This window comes from Anguilla rostrata, chromosome 8, assembly GCF_018555375.3.
Source record: "Anguilla rostrata isolate EN2019 chromosome 8, ASM1855537v3, whole genome shotgun sequence".
Classification (NCBI taxonomy): Eukaryota; Metazoa; Chordata; class Actinopteri; order Anguilliformes; family Anguillidae; genus Anguilla; species Anguilla rostrata.
Genome location: NC_057940.1, coordinates 55,119,920 through 55,147,167, shown reverse-complemented (window position 1 = coordinate 55,147,167; position 27,248 = coordinate 55,119,920). Strand labels below are relative to the sequence as shown.

Below are 27,248 nucleotides of genomic sequence, written 5' to 3'. Positions count from 1 at the left end.
TCAGTCATCAAAACAATGAATTTATCTCTCCAATGTATCTATTTATCAAGGAACAAATAACCATTTTATCAGTTGCCAACTCAATCAACAAATAAATCAGAAAAATCAAATTAAGTACCAGGTACATGTCACTGTGTAAGATTTGTTCCCAACACAAAGTTCAGAAAAATATATTAACATAATAAAGCAATTAAATAATTTGTAAAGCTGGGCTTCAGTTATTCTGCTCCTTACAGTATATTTGGAATAAATCTTCAAAAAAATTAATTAATTTTAATTGCTGATTTTATACATGTAATTCATGAATCTGTGACTGAAGTATGCTCCTGCTTTTGACCTTTGCTCTGCTTTTTAATTACAGTTACACTGCAGTCTCATTTCCTTTTGAGGTGGGCAACTTGATTTGTCTTTGTGTCTTTGCAACTGCGTTTTATGTCAGGTCAAGATCTCAATATCCCAGGATGAATAAAGGTCAGATAAAATAAATAATTGAATAAAAAGTGATTCATGTTAAAACCAAAGCAGGCCTTTGTGAGAGACAAGGACCTCCTGCATTCCCTGTTTTTGCAAGAGACAGCTCTGGGAAAAAAAAAGCTATAAATCCCCCTTCACAAGCACGAACAGGAAGTGGGGAGCCAATCGATCAATCCTCAGATCCAGCTGTCAAAAGCACATTGATTCCCGGAAAACAGAGGCAGCAGTCAATAAAACTGCATCGATCCGAGAGGTTTTGCAAAGAAAGCAAAAACAATTTAAGAAAGCGCCACAGGGCCCTAAACAGAAGGGTCATCCTATCAGAGGGATTGTAAGCGCACACACACACACACACACACACAATTATCAAACCGACCATTAAATGTCCCTGCAGTGCCACACACACAATTATCACAACCACATTAAATGTCCTCTGGTGACAAAGCCAATTCAGCGGGGAATCATTTCTGTTCAGCGCTCTGTGGTGATTATGAATGTCTGTTCATTCAGCTCTGTGGTGATTATGAATGTCTGTTCATGCAGCTCTGTGGTGATTATGAATGTCTGTTAATTCAGCTCTGTGGTGATTATGAATGTCTGTTCATGCAGCTCTGTGGTGATTATGAATGTCTGTTCATGCAGCTCTCTGCTGATTATGAATGTCTGTTAATTCAGCTCTCTGCTGATAATAAATTTCTGTTCATTCAGGAGGGGGGGGGGGGGGGTCTCCTAGGCTGGGCATTTCCCATCAGGCAGTGTAATGAAGTGATTTTCTGTGCTATTATTTGCTGTTGTTGTGTTGGGGGCTGCCGGTAGGTTATTGCAGGTAATTGCCTGTTGCCCACGGAAACTTCTCCCTTTTTAAGACTCAAGCCCCCCCCCCTCCTCCCTCCAAGAGCACTGAGAGCCGAGTATGTGTGTGCTCAAACACGAGACACATACATGCACAAATAAACACACACAGACTCAGTCTCTCAAACACACACACGCGCACACACACACACACACTTTCTCACTCTCACACACACACTGGCTATCATACACACACACGCACATGCACACACACACACACACACACTATCATACGCACACTCACCCACACACACGCTATCATACACACACACACACACACACAGACTCAGTCTCTCAAACACACACACGCGCACACACACACACACACAAACTTTCTCACTCTCACACACACACACTCACACACACAGGCGATCATACACACACACACACACTCTCACACACTTTCTCACTCTCACACGCACACTCACACTCACACAGGCGATCATACACACACACACACACACACGCACATGCACACACACAGAGCAGTCCTGTAACTGACTGAATGGGGCCATGCATATTTCCCTCATTCTCACACACGCGTGACGCAGTGCACACGTAATGAGTGGGGGGGGGGGGCTCCCTATATAACATGAAACACTACTTAACCCCCTTCCTGCCTGAGAAACAGCTCTCCATCGCCCCTCCAAGAGACAGAAATGAGAAGGGAATTAAGTCACCAGTCTCCATTAACTCGTGCATTGCCTCCTCCTCGTCCAAGCTCGGTGTTAAATGTTTGATGAGGACCAGGAGGGTCCTCATAGTGTACTTAACGAGCGTCCCATACCAGGATCCTCATTTTTTACTGTTCTCATGCCCGTCTGCTTCAGTGGGGGTTCAAACAAAGATCAGCGAGGGAAGGGCCACAGGTGTCCAGGGGCCAAACGGGGTCTGCAGACACACTTTTTGGCCCCTTCATTGTTGGGAAGAAAAACAGTTTTTCAGATGTTGTGCCCAGGCCTGCACCAGCACAATATCGGAACACATCCCACCGGGGTCAGAAACACACTGAACACTGCATATTTCGGTATCTACTGCATCGACACACACTCACTCATACACACAATATACACTCACACACACACACACACACACACACACACACACACACACACACACACACACACACACACACACACACACACACACACACACACACACACACAACACCACTTATACACACACACACACACACACACACACACACACACACACACACACACACACACACACACACACACACACACACACACACACACACACACACACAGACACACACACACACACACCCGCCCTTCCTGCTTGGTAGGGTTAATGCACTCGAGCACTTCGGTGATGTTAGCCATACACTCGCTGGTCTGGCACTGCCGTTAGCCTGCTGGTCGGGCCCTGTGGCTCATATCAATCAGATGAATGCCCTTCTGTTTCTGCTGCACTGCGGGTCCCTCTGGATAAGAGCATCTGCTATATTAGAGTAAAACCATGTTCGCTGTTATATGCACAGTATGGGCAGCATGTTTAGCTCATATGCACTCAAACAAATCTGGGCCCCTGGTAGCAATGGCTGAAGGGCCCTGTTCTATAGCATCTGACTAAATCTGTCCCTCCCACTGCTCATAGCCAGTAGAACCCTGCTCATAGCCAAGGGAATATTGCTCATAGCCAAAGGAACCCTGCTCATAGTCTGTGGAACCCTGCTCCTAGCCAGCAGAACCCTGCCCATAGCCAACGGAACCCTGCTCGTAGTCTGTGGAACCCTGCTCATAGACAGTGGAACCCTGCTCATAGACAGCAGAACACTGCTCATAGTCTGTGGAACCCTGCTTCTAGCCAGCAGAACCCTGCTCATAGCCAACGGAACCCTGCTCATAGTCTGTGGAACTCTGCTCATGGCCAGCAGACAAATTTTGAAAGTCTGTGTTTTCTGAGTGTTTGTGAAAACTGGTTTTATTAAGCGAGATGAAAGAAGTGTCATGGCCTCCCTGAGTTCCATGACGTACGTGCCAGATGCAAGATGGTAACAGAATCCATAGCAACAGAATAAAACTCACTGAACTCAGGGATCAAGAGGAAAAACACCGTTCTGCTAACTGCAGTTCTGGAGGTGGCAAAACAAGCATGAATTTTTAAAAAGCCAGGAATAACCAAGTAGTAAAAATTAATATTTATGCTCCCCAGGGTGGTTCAAGTGGTCTTCAAAATATTATGATCCTGTCATGGTTTAAAATTAAATTTAAAAACCACTCGCTTCAAAATCAAATTGTGCATGTTCATCCTTACTTTTTAAATGAACTTTAAAGGGGAATTTGGGTCAAGCTTTGAAGACTTGACAAAATCTAAAAAAATAAATTACAAATTACTCTCCTAAGCATAAATTACACGTACTCTTGCAGAGTATAAATTACACATACACCACAGAGTATCTAACCTGAGCAAAACTCTAATGGAAAGAGAGCAGTGATGGAAACGTGCGCCAGGGAAGGGACTGTACACTGTATGGGCAGGTATGAAGTCAGAGGCTGTGCTAACTCTGAGGTCCTGGGTTCGACTCCATTACCTTTGAAAAGGGGGCTTTTTAAGGACAGAGAAACAGGAGCGCGCCGCGCCGTGCCCCGCCGGCGGACGGCCCAGGACAGGATCAGCAGGGTCGTAAAGGAGAACGTAAATTAGCCGGTCCCGCCAGCCCCGCCCGTTAGCCGATCACTGCAGAGCCAAGATGCGATACTCTGGAGATCTGGCTGGAAGCTGAGCCACGGGGTCTTAACTCTAAGCTTTACGGCTCTCCAGCTTCGGAGTGAGCTTAATCACCTGAACAGACAGGAAGAGGAATCCCTTAAGTGGGCTTCTTAGCGTCTCGCCAACACCCGGTCCTTTCAGTATGACTCAGCCGGAGTCATGGTGTCCTTAAACTACAGCCTGACAACCGCTGTTGTCATCTAATCAGGGAAGCGCTGTGTGATATGGTTGGTTGATTGACTGATTGATTAACTGATTGATTGACTGATTGGTTGACCGGTGCCGGATGGCCGGAGCTCACCTGAGCTGGGCGGGCGTGGCGTTGCGGTGGGCGCAGGTGAGCTCGCGGGTCTGGTGGCCCACCTGCAGGTCCCACAGCTTGGCGTCGGGCCGGTTCTGCCGGTTCCGGGTCCTCTTCTTCTTAATGAGCTGGCGGGTTTCGGGGTCCCTGTCGCCCCCCTTGTCCCGCTCGCGGCCCCGCTCCTTGTTCTTACGCCGGCGGCTTTGGCGGGCCTGGCGGGCTTGGCGGGCCGGGCGCGGGGGGGCGGCGGCGGGAGGGGGCTGGCACTCGCTCCAGGGCCCCACCCTCAGCCCGAACCCGCCCCCCTCCCCGTCCCCACACTCCCCCGGGGGCTCACACGGCCGGAACTCCGCCAGGGCGGGGCAGGCGGCGCCGCCGAAGAGGGGCGGGGCCAGCACGGAGCGGGCGCGGCTCTGGAGCCCCGCCCCCCCGCCGCAGGGGGCGGGGCAGGGGGACCAGGGGGAGAAGGCGGACACCACGCAGCCCCGGGGGCAGGGCACGAGGCAGGCCTGCTCCAGCCGCGGTTTGGGCTCGAAGTACTCGCAGATGGCGTCCTCCTCCGCCGCCGCCCCGTCCGCGGTCCGCACGCACCCCACCTCCCGCGTCTGGATGCCCTCCGCGCCCCAGGCGCAGGCCCCGTCCCCCGCGGGCCCCGGCCCCGCCCCCCCGACCCCGGCCCCGCCGCCGCGCTGGGACACGGGCACGCAGCGCCCCCACTCGCCCAGGCGCCAGTCGTACAGGTCCCGGTGCTGGTCGCACACGTGGAAGCAGTCGCGCTGGTTGCCCGGGCGATCGGCTGCGGGGCAGTTGGTGTGGAGTGTGGGCCAGCCCTCCGCGTGCTTGCACCACACCGTCCGGCTCTGGCTGCCCCCCGGGCCGCACTCCGTACCCATGCACCGGCCCCAGGGCTCTGCGGGGGGAAGGTCAAAGGTCGTAGGTCAGAGCTCAGTGAGAGGCCACATTTACACTATGTACTATTCTGGAGAATAGCCTCTGTTAAATTAATAAACAAGGCATTTACATTGAGCAAAGCCAAGCGCAAACAACCAAGGGAAACTACAAGCCCCATTACCCCTTTCCCCTGCAGATACAGAGAGGGGTCAAAGGTCAGAGAGAGCTCACACACTTGCACTGCATGAACCACTTTGGCGCCTGAGGAACTGCAGCCCCGGAACATTCCGTTCTGTTCCGGAACCCTATGAAGCGCAGAACTCCACCGCCACAGTGTCCCTGTGGGAGTCTCAGGTCCTTCTGCACACAGGTAATTAGGCATTAGGCCTCCCGTCCGAAACACCCCGCCGGGGGGGCCGCCATTTTGAACAGAGCCGTAAAGAAAACAGCCGGAAAACAAAACCGTCCGTTTCCGCTAAATAGATTCGGATTGTGCTTTTAACAAAAAAAAATAAAACATTTTTAACATTTAGTTTCCACAGAGAGGACTGGATCTCGATAGGTCCGGTTTCAGGTTCACCGGGAGCGCATCGGGGAGGCGGAGCCTCAACAGCGGGTAGGAGGAGCCGGAGGACTGGTGCAGACATGCCGGAGACTGGGGGGGGTCTACTGGACCCTCTCGAATATCACGTCTCTCCCCTCGATCGATCGATGCTTCCTGCAGGCAGGAACGTAAAGAGCTCTCCTGGCGACGGTCTGCAAAGTGCTTTCTGCTCCCGGAGATTTACTGTAACTGTGTAACAAAGACTCCCTCCCTGAGGGGGGCACGCAGACAAAAACACTACTCGCACCGCCGCAACCCGAATGACTGCTGCAGAGAGATCTACTGCAGAGAGATCTACTGCAGAGAGATCTGCTGCAGAGAGATCTGCTGCAGAGAGATCTACTGCAGAGAGATCTACTGCAGAGAGATCTACTGCAGAGAGATCTACTGCAGAGAGATCTACTGCAGAGAGATCTACTGCAGAGAGATCTACTGCAGAGAGACAGGCAGGCGAGACCTAGCTGAGGCAGATATGGTCTGGACTGACTAATTGACTGACTGACCAACTAACTGACTGACTGGCTGTGTGTGTGTGTGTGTGTGTGTGTGAGTGAGTGAGTGTGTGTGTTTGTGCGCGTGCGTGCGTGTGTGTGTGAGTGTGTGTGTGTGTGTGTGTGTGTGCGTGTTGCTTGTTTAAGCTGTGCTTTATGGCTCCATTCACAGAAGAAACACACTTAGCCCACACCATAAAGCCGTCCGCTGATCAGCTAGTGGCAGAACTACCCTACAGCAGCGACCAGGCCTGATCAATACCACTCAGAATAAACACCCATCGCCATGGGAACCAGGTATGCTCACTTTTCAACTCACTAAAACACTAATACATTTACAAACTCACTCACTCAGTCATTAATGCATTCACCATCTCACTCATTCACTCACTCAATCATTAACGGATTCACAAACTCACTCAGTCATTGATACATTCAGTAACTCAATCATCTGAAGCATGAACCGCTCCCCGAATATAGCAGCAGTACCCGTATTTCGCCAGTAGATGACAGAGAAGTGCTCATGACAATCTATCGGCCGAGAATTGTCAAAGCAAGAAAAGAAAACATCTAACCGTTCTCTGAAAGCACTTACTGAGATCACACAGAATACAAACACTGACCCAGGTCCCCGACACCATCAGCAAAAACTGTGATTTGCAGGCTTCTGCAGACGCTGTCAGACGCTAGCTACTCCCCCAATCAGAGCACACAGTCAATTTAGCTTCAGTCAGACACCAGCAGGGGGAAATGGGAGACGTGCGAGCTCCTGTGGCTAAACCTCTGCCCGCTGTTTCCCAGGGAAAACAGAACCAATCAGACGGGGGGGGGGGGGGGCCGCGGGATTTCTCTTTGAAGTCCTCCCTCCTCCGGTTAGCGGTTTGCGGCGCGTTCGGCTGGCAAACTGAGGCCAGGATGCCGATGGCTGCTCTCCTGGTGAAAGCTGGACGGAAGAGAGGACTGGCAGTTGGGAGAACGGGGGAATTTGGGTGACGCGGTCGGGTAGACGCTCTGTGGGGTGCGTTAGACCGAAATAACAGTCGCAGATCCCAGCAGTGACAAACACTGATGTTTTAAACCAGTTTTCAATGGCAAAAATACTGACGTGAGGACTTCTCTCCCGATTGGACGGAGGGCAGGACTGGATGAACACAGGCCATTGTGACATCACAGTGGGGTTCTGGAAGCTCGGCCTGTATTCAACCAACATTTGGCCTTAACTTTGACTGAAAAGTAAATGTACGCATCACATCTTACCTTAGCTTCCCAAACCCAGTCTGGCGAGTTCGTTTCAGTGGTCTCTGGACTAGCCAAACTGCGTTTGTGGAGAAAAGAAATTCTTGCATTTAGCGGTTAATCCAAGTTAAGGAGATTGAGTCTTAATTAGGCGGTAGGTTTGGCCTGGATTCACCCAACACTTCCGCCTTTCTGTTTAATACAAGACTTAGGATTCCTTCTGTTCTGTCTTCTCCCTTTTCCAAAATACAGTTTGGCGAGCTCCAAAAACAGAACTGTGTTACCGTTTGCAAATCCTTTATTTGTCGGATTTTAATCCAGGCCTAAGAGGAAGAGACTGAGAGACAATCTGCCGAACCCCGACCATAAAAAAGCTGCCTGAGGCCCTGGTACTGCTGGCACTGCGCCCCCCTCCCTGCCACTGCTGCCAAACTAACACCCCCCCCCACCTAGCGTGCCCCCCCCAACCCCCAATCATCTTAACGAGCTCTCTCACACCCCCCCTGTGGAGTTAAAGACGTCTCCATGACAACAACACCCTTACTCCAGCTCCTCATCAAAGATTAGCGGGGACTCATAATGTCTTGAAAGGAACCTCATGTGCGTGTGTGTGTGTGTGTGTGTGTGTGCACGTTTTCATGGGCATGGATGTGTTTGTGTTTGTGCGTGTGTGTGTGTGTGTGTGTGTGCGCGTGTATACTGCATGTGTGCAAGCGTGCGTGTGTCAGATTCAGGTTCTAAACAGCATGTTCACACATCCTTGCTCAGTTATCCCTCTCTCTCTCTCTGCATCTATCTTTCACTATTTCTCTCTCTCTGGGGTTCGCCGTCATCTCCATAACGACTGGCCTAGCCAATGGGAGCTTGGATGGGCCCATTATGACATCACACACAGTCTCCCAGCACAGGTTGTGTGTGTCTCCTAAGTCAGCTGACACTGACGATGGCCAATGGCAGGGGAGAAAGCCCGCTTTTTAATCATCCGGGAGAAAAGATAAATAAATAAAATTCAAAAAGTAAAAAAAAACAAGAGCAAGAGTCTGCATCTCGTGGAGAGAACTAGTAGAACTGCCATGAGCAGCCATCGCAGAGAGGACCGGAGCACACACACACACACACGCATGCATGCACGCACACACACACACACACACACACACACACACACACGCACACACGCACACACGCACACACACACTCACACACACACACACTCACACACACACACACACGCACGCACGCGCCACACACACACACACACGGGCTCACACACACACACGCGCGCATGCGCCACACACACACACACACACACGCTGTTGGCTTTTACAGGACAGATCAGAGCTGGCAGGCTGGAGTAACCATCACAGAGAGCACCCGAGTTCACACACACACACACTCACACACACACACGTACACACACACGCTGGTAGCTTTTATAGGACAGATCAGAGCTGGCAGGCGGGCGCGTGGGGGAAGGTCTGTTTTAGGAGCCAACGTTACACGCTTAATTTAGGACGTCCCGATACATCAGCGCACTCCTTACTCGTTTTGTCCATTCAGACGGAACACCACAACAGGAAACAGGAAGCAGGAAGCAGGAGCACAATGCAGGCCTGCATGAGCGGGGCCACACTCACCCCAGATAAGATTGTTTTTTTTGGGTTTTTTTAAAGAAACGCTATTAGGCTCTGAAGGACATTCAGTGCGAAACCGAGCCCTGCTCAGGTTCCCCTGGGCAATCCCTGGACGCGAACGTTTCCGTTAATTCATCGACTGCTTTTCAGGGAGCGAAAGAAACACCGGGAAAATTATTAATCCGAGCTTTGCGATGCTGTGCCCCACACTTCAACTCTTACAGGCCCCTTGATCTTACACAGCGAGATCAAAACACAGACAAATGACAAACACATCCAGCTCTTTGGCCACAAATCTAAAGGCACCACTCAAAGGAGAGTCCTCTACTTACACACTGCCTGTCATACCAGTCAAACACTTAGAAATACCCGCTTGAACTCTTTAACCATTTAAACATCACTAAAAAAGAACTAATCCGGCAAGATTTCCTCATTTATAAACAAGGAGTATTTTCACTACCCTGAGAAGAAAACAGTTTCTTTCATTTCTTTGCGAGTAACATGATTTGCTGTTACAGTCTCGTGGTTCAATGAAATTCTGTTATGAATGCACGGGGAAAAAAATCTATTTTAAGAAATTCTTTATTTGCTTAAATTCTACTGCCACCTGAAGAGTTAAGGTCCATCAAAATCACCAGCATTTCAAATGGATGACCTCTCCCAGGTGTGTTCTAAAAGTAAACCTCAGGTGTGTTATGAGTCGTGTAGTAGCTCATCATAGCGGCAGTTTTATCGCCTATTTCTCACTTTCTTTCATAAAACAAATTCCACTGCTGGGAGGGGGCTGAAGCAGTGCATGCTGGGAGGAGCAGGCAGGGGGGCGGGGCCTGTCTGGCGAGGTCGGTACTGATCCGCCATTGTTCCCTGATAACAGCGGGGGACTGCGGGGGTGTCGATAGCACTGCCTGGCACAGCCGCCCCCCCCCCGCCCCCCTGCCCCCCCCCCCTTACGCACATGCCCTCTGAAACACGCCCCAGATCTTCAGGCTGAAGCAGAGAGCGTCTGACGCTGAGATTCTGACGCGTGCCCACGTCCGGAGCGTTTAAAATCTCGCTTAGATAACCACGGCAACAGCAGACAAACGCAGCAGGCCTCTCTCACGCATTCATGGATGAGAGTGTAAAAAGAGAAAGGGGGAAAGGACAGTGTAAAGTGTGAAAGGAGGGAGGAAGTGAGTGGGGGGGTTAAAACAGGCCGGTTACCGTGGCGATGGCCCGAATCAGAAGAGGCATTTCCGTGACCTTCAGACGTGGCTTTCAGTGGGCGGGGCCTCGGAGAGACGAGGTGTGTCCCGCGGGCAGGTTGGGTTGAGCAGGGGTCAGGGGTCAACCGGGATGTGCCCAGGAGCAGAATGACTCACGGGAGTGGTGACCCGTCACACCCCACTAAACACCAATGTGCCCCCCCCCCCCCCCCCCAAACGAGGCCATTCAGTCTCCTGAGCACAAATACAGCACTAAGCACACTCCACTAAACACAAACACACTGATCACAACATCTCGTTTGTTCCACTGAACACACACACTCCGCCCTTTTCAGGTCTTCTCACGCAATGTGCCCCCCCCCCCCCCAACCACCTCCCCCACCCCTCCCCAACATACGCACAACAGCAGAGCAGTGCACCAGACCTGACATAATCAAACCACACACAGAACCTCACCATCTGTGTACGCATGTGTGTGTGTATGTCTGTCTGCATGTGGGTGTGAACTCCAGCTGTAATCCTGTAAACTCAAGCTGATAAATAGGGGAGTCCACCCCTCTGAACAGAAGCGATGGAGACTTCCCATCATGAACCTGTCCCCCCCCCCCCCTTCACAGATGCCAGCTTTGGCCCAGATGTGACTGTGTCTCATGAGGAAAGACAGAGATTAAGCTGGAGCTGGAGTTTCCGTGGAAACCGCTTTTCAAACACGCACACAAAAAACACGCACACAAAAAATAAAAACCTTCATATGAAGGCATTTAGAACTAAACCTGGCACACAAGCTGCCCTCTCTCCCGCAGCTTTAGCTTAGCCAGCTACTCCAGGGCAGTGATTTAAAACGCGCTGGAATACCTGAACGCCTGGCGAGCCCCAAAAACTAAAAACTGATTTCAGCGTTATTACCTTTACCTGTGATCCTCTAATATAGTGACCAGAGAGGTGTACATAGCCAAACTGCACAGGCCAGATTTACTTCTATGTGCTTTCATTTCCCAGTGCCCCCTAGTGGCCGGGGGACTGAGCAGCATCTACATCCTCAACATCACACTGAGGAGATAGCATGGCTAGCTTAGCTAGCCAACGCCGTCGCCAGGTAACAAATAGAGGAAGTTTGGATAAGTTAGCACTGCAGTCTAGACACCCATAACCTTCCAGTGAACAGTCACAGCAAGCAAAATACAAGATCGTATATACTGCCTAGCTGTCTGATGGGTTGTGGAGTCAGTGTTGTTTGTATTTTTAACGGGAGGTTGCTGGCTTGAATCCCAAGTTCACGGGGGCACAGCCGCAGTGTATATCTGGCAGTATAAATGCGTAATGTGTAAAAAGGTAAGCCCTGTATGCTACAGGCACCTCGGAAGAGCTGATAAATAATGTAAATCTCCTCTCATATCAGGGGAAAGCAAGCGTTTTAAACATGCATTAGCAGCAGCTGCAGCAGCCAGCAGCACTGTGTATGAGGACCGGGGCATAGCAACAGCAACCGGAGAGAGAGAAGTACTACAGCCCTCTATCACTCATCCCTCTCTCTCTCCATCCTCCCCTCATTCCTCTGTCCCTCCATCCTTCTCTCATTCCTCTCTTCTTCAATCCTTCCCTCATCTCTCTCTCCCTCCATCCTTGCCTCATCCCGCTCTCTCCTTCTATCCTTCTGTCATTCTTCTCTCTCTCTGTCCTTCCTTCATACCTCTCTCTCCCTCTGTCCTTCTCATCCCTTTCTCTCCATCCTTCCTTCAACCCTCTTCCTCCCCCTCCACCCTTCCCTCAGCCCCCCTCTGCACAGGAGTTTCCCCCTGAGGAGGGACACTGCAGAACTGATCCCAGACCAGCAGCCCTACTCCGAGACACAGGTCCCCAGATCAGTCTCTCTCGACAGACACCAGCGCCACCAATTCGCTTTCGAATCAAAAGAACGAGTGTCGGCTCGGCCCGTTTGCCAAGAGTCACCAAGTGACAAAGACATCCCATCAGCACCCCCCCCCCCCCCCGCAAGGGCGAACCTTCCGACGCAACGATGACACCGCGTCCTCAGCAAACTCTGACGGAGGAGTGCAGACGGAACGGGACCGGAGAGGAATCCGAGGGGCCGTAAATTGAACGCGTGCGATGCCGACGCCTCTGAGTCAGCTCCAGGAGGGGGACCGCTGGCATCATTCCGGATTCCGGAAAACGACGGCGCATCCATCCGCCGTCACGAGGGGCTCGCGCGCCCGTCTCAGACATGCGCCCGCCACCGACGGCCGACGTCTCAATTCGGCCTCTGACCCGCTATCTGAATACCTGATGAGGTAATTATGACACTGCAGCACAGAAGATAAGGGATAAATGGAAATTTAAAAAAGCTGATATATGGAGGAACAGTCGTGTCACTGGTGTGCTGGTTCAGACCAGTGCATGATAGCGGAATACAGAGGAGGACACACCTGCATATTCTGCTTGCATCTCAGCCTTCAAACACAGGGGCAGGTGATTGATGTTTCTGCGCCCAACACCGCCCCCGGTGTATTGTGTGTGACAAGTGGATTAAAATAACCTATACTACACCCTGTACCCTAATCTACTACACCATATACCCTAATCTGCTACACCATATACCCTACAATCTACACCCTATACCCTAATCTGCTACACCCTATGCCCTACAATCTACACCCTATACCCTAATCTGCTACACCCTATGCCCTACAATCTACACCCTATACCCTAATCTACTACACCCTATACCCTAATCTATTACACCCTAATATACTACAACCTATACCCTAAAATCTACACCCTATACCCTAATCTACTGCACCCTATAGCCTATACCCAGCACCCACTTCACTCTACAGCCGATACCCAACAGTGTAACCCCAACAAACTATACCCTACGCACTATATCCTAAAACCTGTACCTTATGACACTACACCCTATATCCTACACCCACTACACCCTAATGAACTAAACTCTGTAGCATACACACTGAATCCTAAAACCCATACCTTATGACACTACATCCTACTAAACCCTACACTGTACTCTGTACACACAAACCTGGATCCTTTGTGTGTGTGTGTGCCTGTGTGAGTGTGTGTGTGTGTGTGTGTATGTGTGTGTGTGCGCATGTGTGCGCGTCAACCCTGTCCTGAGCCGTTTTGGTGTGGTGCAGCAGTCAGAGACCCTTCAGATAGCCAGATATTATTTTTCATTTCCACAATCACAGCGTTTCATAAGCATGGCACGCAAAAGAACTCCTTCAGGTGCACAGATCCACTCAACCCATCGTATATTAATGGGGGGGAAATTAGCATAGGCTCGTATTTAAATATTAATGAGCACAGTCGCGCGCTCATTAAGGGTCCGCTGGAGTTGGCGGGACGGTGAGGCTGGGGGGGGGGGGGGGGGGTTTTATAGAGCAGGGGGTGAGAGCCGCTTTAGCAAAGAGACGCAGACCCTGACATCTCCCCTGAAGGGATGAGGAAGAGGAAGAGGAAGCAGTGGAAGCAGTAATAGAATCCCTACTGGTATAGCAAGTGCATTTAGCAGCAACAGTAGTCCTGGTATAGTAGAATTGGTATAGAAACAATATTAGCAGTAGTAATATGAGTAGTAGCACTGATTGTAGACTCCACTAGTGGTATTAATAGTAGCAGTAAAATTATAAGAACATAAGAATGCTTATTGAGGAGTACACACCATTCAGCCCGATGGTAGTAATAGCAGTGATAATAATTAGAAGTGCTACGATTATCAATAATACCAGTAATTAATCCAGGTTAAGCATTCCCATATATACACAGCAGTGTTGGGACCACCAATTTATTTCCAAAAACAGTTTCAGTGATAATTGTGCTGCCTCTCTGGTGGGCAGTCCTAGGGGTCATGTGACTCAATTTCACTCTGCAAAATTCGATCAGTATTTCCTATTTCATAAACAGCCAGATGCCATCTCAGCCAAGTGGGAACTGTGTTTAATACGCAATGAATAATTACTCAGTATTAAGGTCATCGAAATTGAAATTTAGGGCAATGCCTTTAATTGGATTCTTCTCACGCATAAGAGGGAAACATATCGGCATTAAACACTCAAACAATAATAATGCATCAGACATCACATTGCAACAGAGAGGCAGCATCTTTAAACCGAACGCATTCATCAGCCACTTCAAGGCCGTAACACACAGCCATTGTGACATCATATGAGGTTTCCGTTGGTAACCAGGACAAAGGAATCCTTGCTATATGAGTGAGGACCGATTGTCACAAGATTTCAGATACCAGATTTCAAAGGAAAAAAAAGAGATCAGCTTTTCCAGCAGTATCAGATTGCAGGCAGAGTTAATATTTAATGCCGGAGTAATCGTTTCGAGGTTGTGGAGAGGAATGAGTATTGCGTCGCTCGGGAATTCTGTCCTGACAGGAATTGTGGGAAACCCCCCCCAAAAAGAGATTTCCAAAATTGGGCACAACTGTGAGATTGCATGTACAGCCTTTTTAGAACCAATTTTACACCGACTCAACCTCACACACTTGAGTGAGCGCGCACACACACAGACACAGACATACACACACACACTCCTAGAATTCCAAACCCAGAATGCAGCAGCAAACAGCAACAGTTTCGTTCGCCACCCGTCCCCAGTGCTCATGCTACTTCCTCGCGTGTAAAATTAAAGATTATAATTAAAGCCGAGTGTTTAATTGGAGGGAAGATGAGTGCGTAATTAAACCGGGGATAATTGCTGTTCTTTGTCATCAGCAGTTATATAACCACAGCTCACTAGGGAGGGAGCGTGGAGAGGGTTAGCCCAGGAAAGGCTGCATGTGGTTAGTTGATACCTGCTACGAGTGAGAGGTAGCCCTGCAATGCATGTTAAGTGCCCAGCAGGCAATGGTTAGCTGTATCCCGCTAAGATGTGATGAGTTGCCATGCTAACTGCATGTTGTAATGTTAGCCCATGCTAACTGCATGTTGTAATGTTAGCCCATGCTAACTGAATGTGATGAGATTAGCCCTGTGCATGTTGATGTAGCCAGCAGGCAATGTGTTATCGATTAGCCCATGCTAACTGCATGTGATGAATAGCCATGCTACTGCATTGAGTTCCCATGCAAACGCATGTTGTATGTTGCCTGCTAACTGAATGTGATGAGGTTAGCCCATGCTAACTGCATGTTGTAATGTTAGCCCATGCTAACTGCATGTGATGAGATTAGCCCATGCTAACTGCATGTTGTAATGTTAGCCCTGCAATGCATGGAGTACCCAGCACTGCAGTTGTAATGTTAGCCCAGGCAGGGCAACATGTGGTTAGTCTGATTAGCCCATGCTAACTGCATGTGATGAGATTAGCCCATGCTAACTGCATGTTGTAATGTTAGCCCATGCTAACTGCATGTTGTAATGTGCCCATGTACGATTGATGAATAGCCATCAGCATATGTTACCATGCTAACTGCAGTGATGAGTTGCCATGCAACTGCAGTGTAATTACCCATGCTAACGAATGGAAGATGCCATGCTAATGCAGGTGCCAACTACAGGCATCAGCGTGTTATCCCGATTTTTACACAGCTTTTACATTGTATCCAGTTATACAGCTGGATATATACTGAGGCAATGCAGGTTAAGCACCTTGCTCAAGGGTACAACGGCAGTGTCCTACTGGGGAATCGAACCTGTGACCTTCAGGTTACAAGCCCAGCTCCTTACCCATCATACTTCAGGCTCTGAACGTCTCTGAAAAGTGCAATAAGCGTGTGCGTGAGGCTCAGCGCGTACGATCTGCTGAATGTGATTCTCGTGACGCGTGCGGCCCGCCCGCTCTTGGGCGAGAACGACAAACTGATCACAGCGAGAACGGCGGCCTGCAACACGACCGCTAAGCTAATTAATCTCCCGGCATCCGGAGGGCGACGCACGGATTCCGCCTCGACTGTGATAAACAAACGCGACGATAAAGACCCCCCACCCCCCCCCCCCCTCCCCTTCCTTAGCGCTGCGATCGCTAATTAGCACGCGATCGTGTTCGATGACCGTGGATCAGAGCGAGGAAGATGAGGGAGGTTTTAATTAACTGCCTGCTCTTTTCTTTTCTTTTCTTTTTTTTAAATGTTCTTACTCAGAGAGAAAGGAACAAAGTTCTTTTTTACAGCGCTAGGTTTGTTTTAAATAAATGTATTTTCGCTCGTTCATTAGCAGCAGGTAATTTAATTGCCGTGCCCTCCAGGCACCCTTACAGCTGCAGGATAAAACCGTCTCTGATTGGTTGACTGGGAGATAAAACTGCCTCTGATTGAGAAAAGAATCTGGTTCTGATTGGCTGTTTGAGGAATGAATCCGTTTCTGATTGGCTGATTGAAGAGAACACATTTCTCTCCTATTCCCCGGACTACAGCCTTAATGACTCGCAGGCCCGGGGCGACAGTGCTGTGATTTGGGCTGTAGGGTAGGGGGGTGGGTGGTGGGTGGTGGGGGATGGAGGTTTGGGCCAGACTGTTCCAGGACAGCAGGGTGTTTTTGGAATGGGGGGGGGGTAGCAGGTGCTGATTGGAGTGGGTGGAGGCATGCCAACTGAACAGCCTGGGGGGGGGGGTGGGGTTCTGACCTGGGACCCCATCACTGACCCCCCCTGACAGGTCACACCATGCACCATCTGTCAGGGACACATTGCGGAAATGCACTCTGGGAAATTGAGTCTTCCCCCCCCCCAGCAGTTTAGCTGTGTCGCGCGAATCCAGTTCTGGGGAGACAGTGACTGGAAGGTCCCCCCCACCTCTGTGACCCCAGTCTACACCCACAGATCTGGGGCTAATTATTCCTGACACACTACTGATGATTTCAGTATGACCGTGCAGTTTTCATTCAGTAGCAAGTGTTAGAGAGCTGCACTGTAGAGGACAGAGAGAGAGAGAGAAGGAGGAGGGGAGAGAGGAGGAGAGGAAGGGAGGGGAGAGAGTGGAGGGAGGGAGGGAGAGGGAGAGAGAGTGGAGAGAAGGAGGGAGGGAGAGGGAGAGAGAGTGGAGAGAGAGAAGGAGGGAGGGAGAGGGAGTGGAGAGAGGGAGGGAGGGAGGGAGAGGAGAGAGAGAGAGTGGAGGGAGAGAGGGAGGGAGAGAGTGAGAAAGAAAGAGAGGGAGAGATGGAAGGAGATAGAGAGGAGAGGGAGGGGCAGTGAAAGAGAGTGGGGGAGCGAGAGACAACAAAAGAGGTTAAAGGGTACCCTCAGGGATGCCCTCTCTCTACCCACAGTAATCCAGGGGGATTATGGGATATGATTAGCTGTCTATGTAGGACAATATTAAACACTGCTGCCGCAGAGGGGTACACCTGCCCCCCATTCCCCCAGAACTTGCCCCCTCCCCCGTGTTTTCATTTCCAAGGGCTCTCAAAGTTCATCCTGTCATTTCAAGCCCGAAATTTAATCAAACTCTCAGTGCTCTCCAGAAATCATCTACACTGTGCTGCAGGGTCAGCTAGGCATGTCAATCAAAAATCACATGACCCTACGGTCTGCAAGTGCATTCATCACAAACTCTGTCCTGACAGCATCTTACAAAGAGAGAAAATGATCCTTACAAATTTTAAATTAAAATTACAGTTAAATTAAAATAGATGTTTTGTAGGCTGCTACTAACCTCAATTTTACTTCCTTTTGATTCAGTAAAAGAATGTGACATCATAATGGAGATGAATAATGACTTGCATAGGCGGAGAAATTCTGTAAGATTTATGTGACATCATAATGGAGCGGAGGAAGGCGGAGCCGAGAGGTTCTCAAAGGGGAGATGGTTCTAGAACGGAAAAATATTCAACCAATCAAGCAAGCCCGTGGTTTCACATGCAGACTGGACTCAAACCTTATTTTCAAACGGCGAGTACCCGTTTCAAAATGCCCTTTCCCGATTTAGCCAGGGCTACTCGAAAGTCGTCTACCTCCCTCGTCTTCCCTGCTGCGGGTTACGAAGCGAGATGAATTTACACCCATTTATCACCTTCTGAGAGTGTCAGGGAGGCGTTTCTGCGGCTGGGTGGCAGACAGCGTTAGCGCCGACTGCAGTGAGGAGTCACGCCGGCGTCCGGCTAACTCGGCGCTGCTCTGTTCGCAAAGTCGTGCGGGGCGACCGACGCCGCGCGGCCACGGGCGAATCGTGGCCCGACAGGAAACGGCCGTCGAGCGACCCCTCCCCCGCGAAGCCTGAACCCTGCGTTCTGCGGTCAGCCGTCGAGAGAGAACTCCCACCTGACCTCAAAACTCAGGCGTCAGCAAAAAACGGGAGACAAAGGAACACCCGCGCACTCGCTGTTTTAATTAAATCCCTCAGAAAAAATTATTCATTATAAGCACACAGCAGTCACCGCTACAGAAAAAAAGCCTGACCAATCACACGCATTCATAAAGGCGTATGAACACATTCTCCTTCCGTACGTAACATTCACACGTTAGTAAAGCAGTCCTTTGCAGAGGTCAGACTGCACACACACGACCGTGCTCTCTTATTAAACATGAAGCCTTTTTTAAATGAAGAGCCAGTATTGATCACATTGCATATACTACGGCAATCTTGCACAGATGTGGGGAAAAATAATCCTTTATTAGTCTGTAAATGAACTTTGGAGGCGGAGTCTAATCTGTAGTCCACAGAGCACGCCTGTATCAGTACTAAAGCCAAACTCATTCAGATGAACACACACAGAAAACTATTCTCCCAACAGTCGTCTCTCTCTCTCCTCTCCACATTTCTGTCTCTCGACAAAGCAACCACGTGTGTGATAATAAAGTATTTAAATCCAAGCTCTGTCTTTCTACCATCCTCTCTCTGTCTCATTCTCTCCATCCTCATCCTCTCTTTTTTTGCTACCTCTTCTCTCTCTCTTTCTCTCTCTCTCACACCTTTCTGAGAAGGCAGTGCAGAGCAGCGGTGGTATTCCGAGTGTCACCTGACATGTCTCAGGTCAGACTCTGTGTCTCCGGTCAGACTCTGTTTCTCAGGTCAGACTCAGTGTCTCAGGTCAGACTCTGTTTCTCAGGTCAGACTCTCCTCAGCAGACTCTGTTCTCAGTCAACTTGTTTCTCAGGTCAGACTCGTTCTCAGGTCAGACTCTGTTCCTCAGGTCAGACTCTGTGTCTCAGGTCAGACTCTGTTTCTCAGGTCAGACTCTGTGTCTCAGGTCAGACTCTGTGTCTCAGGTCAGACTCTGTGTCTCAGGTCAGACTCTGTTTCTCAGGTCAGACTCGGTGTCTCAGGTCAGACTCGGTGTCTCAGGTCAAACTCTGTGTCTCAGGTCAGACTCTGTGTCTCAGGTCAGACTCTGTTTCTCAGGTCAGACTCTGTGTCTCAGGTCAGACTCTGTTTCTCAGGTCAGGCTCTGTTCCTGCTGGAGGCGCTCTTTATCGGAACCCCACACACGGGCCGAAGTCATGTTCCCGGAGTAAACAGAGCAGCGGCGTCTCCGCTGACCCGCGTGAGCGCGACAGGTCAGACGCACCTGAGGCGTTTCCAGTCACAGACGGTCCCAGCCAAAGCACTGCCCTCAGAGTGGAGCATGCTGGGAACTCGGCGCCGCACCACAAGCCCACACCCAAACATCCGCACCTCCAGGAAACAAGAACTCCAGGAGCTGAACTATAAATAAAACATCACATGAGAAGTGTGACCCTGGAGTGTGCTCATCCCTCTCCACCATCTCCACCCCCCTCCTTTCTCTTTCTCGCGCTCTCTCTTCCTCTCTTAGAAAGAGAGAGAGAGAGAGAGGGAGGGAGAGAGAAAGAGACGCACGCTAATGCAGAAGAGCCATCCACTTCTTTCTAGGTCGTGGCCCACTTTACAGACTGGCTGACTGGGCTGTTCAGCCTAGCATAGCGTAGCCTAGTGTAGCCTAGCGTAGCCTAGCATATCATAGCCTAGTGTAGCCTAGCATATCATAGCATAGCGTAGCCTAGCATGTCATAGCCTAGTGTAGCCTAGCATAGCGTAGCCTAGTGTAGCCTAGAGTAGCCTAGCATGGCATAGCCTAGGATATCATAGCCTAGTGTAGCCTAGCATAGCATAGCCAAGCATAGCGTGGTCTAGCGTAGCGTAGCCTAGCGAGGCGCTCCAGTCTGACATTGCGGCTGCACAATCGCCGTGTCCCGCTTCTCCCGTCGCCATGCCGTTTAAGTGGGAGGTCAAAGGTCCTGGGTGTCGGGGGGGGAAAAGGACTCCAGCGCCGCCCAGTCGCGAAGGAACGGCTTCCCCACAAAACACACACGCCTTTATTACACGTGCACAAGGGGTCGCAGCGTAGCATTCTGGGTAGGGAACACAGGCTTGTACCTCAGAGGTCACAGGTTCAAATCCGACTACTGCTGCACCCTTGTGAACTTAAGCTGAGATATTAAGGTCGGTAGATGAAGACGCTCGTTGCTGGTACAATCTAAGAGCAGCATGCTAGGCTTTGGGCAGTAGTTTTATCCACACCATTTCGAGCCACAGCTGCAAACAGTACAGCAAGCTCCTTAACGGCACAGCATCACAGAGCTCCAGGCATTTACAGCCTCCCCTCTATACTGCAGCCGTTAAACGGATTAAGCAGAGGTCGGATAAGATCAGGACAGCGGTGCCCGGAGCAGCATTAAACTGCACATTAAAGGATCCCTAATTAATGCCTGTTTATGCGCTGTGGCACATCCAGTCTCCACAGCAAAGGAAAATACATTAATTCATCAGTGATTTTTTTTTTTTTTTTTGTGGGCATTATAAGAGAAGAGAAAATCAGTAAACAGAGTTAAATTTGAAATGATTCCAGTGCTACACATGCCCACAGAATCAATCAAGCACCCATGAGATTGCAATCTGTTTCAGGACCTTGGACAGTGACCAGCATGCACCATCATTGGTCAATCAATCCAGAAATGGGATTCACTTAACTTGTGGCACTTTTGTATTGTTACTAAGGTAACTATGGCCCATAGTGCCCCTGAACACACACAGGGCCCACAGTATGGGATGTTAAATCTGTAATCTGTAGCTTCCCTTTCAGACACTGTGGAGAGACATGATCTGTGGCCAGGAGAAGAAATCCGTGATGCAACAGCCACTGATACATGTGCACATACATACACACAGGCCCAAGTGTGCGCACACACACGCACACGCACACACATTCACGTGCATGCACACATACAAACACGCATGCACTGCAAGAGGACTGTTCAAAAAAAAAAAAAAAAAAGCAGATTTAGGTCTCATAATAAGCTTCCCTGTTACCATTCCACAGTAGTTTTTTTCCCAGTAACTTTGAGCAAAATCTTTTTTCCCACACAATCCCATGAGCTTAGTAATTACCCATATAAAACCAACAAACATAGAAAGGAGATAAAACTACTGCCCGAAGCACATAGCGTGCTGCTCTTAGATTGTACCAGCAACGAGTATCTTCATCGACCAACACTCTGCTTCTGGGGAAGCTTGCACTGTTCCAGGAACAGAAAGCCAGCAGCCAGCTCCTCTCAATATCAGAAGCGTGCCAGAATATCTCAGCATCTCCGACCAATTACAGCTGGGGCTGCCATTTAATCAGCCAATCAGACTGTGGGATAATCAGGGCAGCTGGCAGGAGAGAAGAGCTGCGTCATCCACCAGATAAACCTTCAGCGACATCCCCAAGCACAGGGTCCCTAATACACGGGCTGTAATATTCAGGGCTCTCTCTGACACAAATCTCCAGCATGGAGCCAGAAACCTGCCCAAATCACATCACCCTACAGAGTCTCCATCACCCCACAGCGTCTCCATCATCCCACAGAGTCTCCATCACCCTACAGCGTCTCAATCACCACAAAAAGTCTCCATCACCCCCACAGTGTCTCCATCATCCCACAGAGTCTCCATCACCCCACAGAGTCTCCATCACCCCACAGAGTCTCCATCACCCCACAGGGTCTCTATCATCCCACAGAGTTTCCATCACCCCACAGAGTCTCCATCACCCCACAGAGCCTCCATCACCACCCAGGGTCTCCATCACCCCACAGAGCCTCCATCACCCCACAGAGTCTCCATCATCCCACAGAGTCTCCATCACCCTACAGAGTCTCAATCACCACAAAAAGTCTCCATCACCCCCACAGTGTCTCCATCATCCCACAGAGTCTCCATCACCCCACAGAGTCTCCATCACCCCACAGAGCCTCCATCACCACCCAGGGTCTCCATCACCCCACAGAGCCTCCATCACCTCACAGTGTCTCCATCACCCTACAGTCTCCATCACCACCCAGGGTCTCCATCACCCCACATAGTCTCCATCATTACACTGGAGGTCGTGATTCAAATCAATATTTTTTCTTATCAACTCGAAAAAATAGTTTTCATTTTGTACTTTTTGCAACCACTTTTTAGAAAGTTGAAAATATCGCCGAGGGTCACTCTAGTGGAAAATAGGTCTGCCTTTGATGTGGAAAGGCTCATTTACCACGATACGGCCAACCAATCACCTTCCCTGGGGTTCGTTTTCAAAATGCGTTCGACTGTTGTTTTGATATCAGAACTCATGTTCAAGCTTCTACAACATCCACATGCTCAGTAGAACCTGCACTGTACAGAGAAGCTAATGAACACACACACGCACCTACACACACACACACACACACACACACACACACTCACACACTCACACACTCACACACACTCTGAGCCTGACACGAACAGAGACACACTCACACCCACTGAGCCCTGGCACACACACAGTCACACAGTCACACAGTCACACTCACACTCACAGTCACAGTCACACTCACACTCACACTCACACTCACACTCACACACAAGTCCTCACACACACACACACACACACACACACACAGCCACCTCCACATCTTCAAGCGGCGACCGCAGTAGGAAGCCAAGGTGTCGGCATAAATCTGGAATTCTCCTGCACATTTTAGCACACTAACGAACTGGGCGGGGGTGGGGCGGGTGTGTTGGTGGGGGGTGTGGGGGGGGGGGGGTAGCAGATTTACTGCCATTGTTTGGCAAGATCAGAGTCACAGGATTACCCGGATTAGTCCAGAATCAGTGCCCGAGTGTCAGCCCCACACCTCTGTAAGGAGAGGCTGGGCGTTGGATGCATTTCAGGGCATTTCTGAAACACTATAATAACACAGAGAGCGGAGGATGGATCCGCGGCAGCATATAAACCAGTCTTACCCTGCTCATTCACAGCAATGTGGCTTATATTCCATACACACCAGGGGGGCTTCAACTCACTAGCCAGTTAGAGTTAAGGGAGTGAGGGAGAGAGTGAAAGAGAGAGGGAGTGAGAGTGAGAGAGGGTTTGGGTTAAGAGAGGGCGAGAGGGGGGAGAGAGAGAGAGGGAGTGAAAGAGAGAGAGGGCGAGAGGGGGAGAGAGAGAGAGAGTGAAAGAGAGAGGGAGTGAGAGAGAGAGAGGGTTTGGTTAAGAGAGGGCGAGAGGGGGAGAGAGAGAGAGGGTGAGGGGGGAGAGAGAGGAGGAAAGAGAGAGAGGGCGAGAGGGGGGGGGAGAGAGAGGAGTGAAAGAGAGAGGGAGTGAGAGTGAGAGAGGGTTTGGGTTAAGAGGGGGGAGAGAGAGAGTGTGTGAGAGAATAAATTTTTTTTTTTTTAGGTTACACTTTCACTTTAATAATATACTGAACCAAATTCAGATATAGATAACATTCAAAAATCAAAAAGGAGTGTTGGTGAAGGAGCGCACAAGAGAGGGTGAGGGGGGAGAGAGAGAGAGGGTGAGCGGGACAGAGAGAGGGTGAGGGAGGTGAAGAGAGGGGTGAGGAGGAGAGAGAGAGGGTGAGGGGGAGAGAGAGAGGGTGGGGGGGAGAGAGAGAGGGCGAGAGGGGGGAGAGAGAGAGAGAGGGAGGTGGGAGTGAGAGAGAGAGGCGGTCCGTGGTGTGGGTCTCAGTAGGCGGCGCGTAGGACAGGAACAGTGGACTCGGTTTAGGGATGGCGGGACAAAGCAGACCAGTTTAACTGGGCTGTTAAAATTCAGGGATGAGGCGGGGTGGGGACAGCTTAGGCACTACACTGTGTAGCATCCACAACACACATACACAAACACAACAAGGGGGCACCACAGCACATACACACATAGCACAAACACACAACACACACACACACACACACACACACAGACACACACACACACAACATGCACACACACAAACACACACACATCAGAAACACACACACCCACACTAGCATAAACACACACACACAGACCCAAATAGCACACACACACACACACACACACAGTACACAACCACACACACACACACACACAGCCCAAATGCACACACACACACACACACACACACAGTACAAACACACACACACACACACAGCCCAAATGCACACACACACACACACACACACACACCACACACACACACACACACACAGCCCAAATGCACACACACACACACACACACATAGCAGAAACACACACACACAGCCCAAATGCGCACACACACACACACACACACAGACACAAACCCACACACGCACACACACACACACATGCACACGCACGCACACAGACGCACAGGAGCCCTGTTGTGTGTATATAAATGCTGCTCTGGAGTGACCCATCCCCCTAGCTGCTCCCCCCCCCCCCCCCCCCCCCGCCCCCCACCCCCACCCCCACACCGCCCCTACGCGGTTGTCGTGTAAACGGTTGTCGTGTTAAGTCGCGCACGCTAGCAACCCAAGCAGAAGCACTCGAACACAGCGCTGTGCAGCATCCCCCCCCCACCCCACCCCCACCCCATGTTTGGTACAGTGTCCTCCAAGCTGTGGGGGTCAAAGGTCAGCTTCCCTAAAGGGAGAGGGGGTGGGAGGGCTGGGCTTAAGAGGGAACAGGGGGAACAGAACAAAGGAGGAATAAAGGGCAGTCTCCTTCATGGGGCAGAGTGCCTGGGGGGGGGGGGGGGGCAAATGACGTCATCATGTTCCTCATCATCACTGTTGTCATCATCATCATCATCATCGTCCCTCGAGCAGGAAGTGACCTCTGTCAGAAAAGCCCGTCCTTTCGATGATGATGATGATGATAGACGATGAGGATGATGTCAGTGGAGTTCCGTGTTGTGGCCCAAAGTGGGGGAGGGGGTGAGTGGGGGCAGGGGGGGGGGGCAGCCCATCATACCAGCAGATGCAGAACACACCCCAGGCATCGCCAAACTACAGACGTCTTCCAAAAGGCAGGTGACAGCCATGGATTTTGGGTCCAGATTAACAGTGCAGGGTTTTGATCTTCTGTTCAAATACCACTTCAAACATCATTCAGAGACTTATTGTGGACAACCTCATCTCAAGCACCCAGCGAACCTTCTAGCAAGAGAGGCCAGACTCAAACGTTATCACAACGTGATCTGGTCAAAACAAGAGGAGGAGCAACGAGCATATTTTACATGTTATGTAAATGAGCTGACGCCTGTATCCACGGCAACGGTATTTATTTATTTTTATTTTTTTACATACAATCCATTTTTTATGGCTGAGTATTCTACTGAAGCGATCGGGGTCGAGCACCTCGCTCAAGGGTACGACAGCGACTGGGCCTCGAACCCACAACCTTTGAGTTCCAAGCTGTGCTGACCTCAGCCTGATGCTAGGCTGCCGTATATACAGCAGCACTGTTCATGCAGCTTGAAGCCCTTTTGCAGTGACTCTGATGGGCCCATGCCCACCATACCTCAATGCCTAAGGTAAAGGAATATCTCGCTCATTGAAATGTTTCTTTGGATAGTAGCAACAGCCATGGAAAAAAAAACAAATAAATAAATAATGACACACAGATAATACCAGATATCACAGCTTACAAAACCAAGGAACAAGGAACAGCACAGATCTGAAAGCAACGGAAAGCCAAAAGGATAGTACGACTGCTGCAAATATACTGCCAACCTGATACAAAAAGATTTTCAGACTGATGTCCAAAAAAAAAACTGTCAGACTGATTCAAAAAGACTGTCAGACTGGTAAAAATGCACATTTTTCCAGAGGTGAAAATGTTGGAGCACAGGTTCATATAGGGGGAAAAGAAATCCCCTCTCCCATTCACAGTGGTTTGGCCCTGCCCCACTTTCCCCCAGCCCTGTAACGGGCGGACGTTTGAATTAATCCGAGGAGAAACGTGAAAAAGAAATCCACTTTGATTCCATTCAACAACTCGTCTGTCATATTCTCTGAATTCTTGTTCTTTCTGATTGACCCTACAGTTCTATTCGCCAGTGTTTTTATACAAAGGAACAGGGTAGTGTTTCAGAAACAAGGGAACAGGACAGTGTTTCAGAGACAGGGGAACAAGGACAGCGTTTAAGAGACAGTGGAACAGGATGGCGTTTCAGAAACAGTGGAAGAGGACAGTGTTTCAGAGACAGGGGAACAGGACAGTGTTTCAGAGACAGGGGAACAGGATAGTGTTTCAGAGACAGTGGAAGAGGACAGTGTTTCAGAGACAGTGGAACAGGACAGGGTTTCAGAGACAGGGGAACAGGACAGTGTTTCAGAGACAGGGGAACAGGACAGTGTTTCAGAGACAGGGGAACAGGATGGCGTTTCAGAGACAGTGGAACAGGACAGGGTTTCAGAGACAGGGGAACAGGATGGCGTTTCAGAGACAGGGGAACAGGACAGTGTTTCAGAGACAGGGGAACAGGACGGCGTTTCAGAGACAGGGGAACAGGATGGCGTTTCAGAGACAGGGGAACAGGACAGTGTTTCAGAGACAGGGGAACAGGACAGTGTTTCAGAGACAGGGGAACAGGCTGGCGTTTCCTATGAAAGCGATGATGTGTTTAAAGCACACAGGTGACAACAGAGCCGAC

The 27,248-nt window shown here is 50.1% G+C and overlaps 1 protein-coding gene and 1 long non-coding RNA gene across 2 annotated transcripts in view; both read right to left on the bottom strand.

Annotated features, from left to right (window-relative positions):
* The window catches only part of LOC135262146 (uncharacterized), a 78,523-nt gene that overhangs the window by 40,138 nt on the left and 11,137 nt on the right, over window positions 1–27,248 (bottom strand). The window lies entirely within an intron of this gene.
* LOC135262140 (thrombospondin type-1 domain-containing protein 7A-like) overlaps window positions 1–27,248 on the bottom strand; it is a 67,298-nt gene that overhangs the window by 37,320 nt on the left and 2,730 nt on the right. Inside the window, exon 2 of the mRNA XM_064349028.1 lies at window positions 4,364–5,273. Coding sequence (XP_064205098.1) covers window positions 4,364–5,273 — 910 coding nt within the window. The remainder of the gene's footprint in view (window positions 1–4,363; window positions 5,274–27,248) is intronic.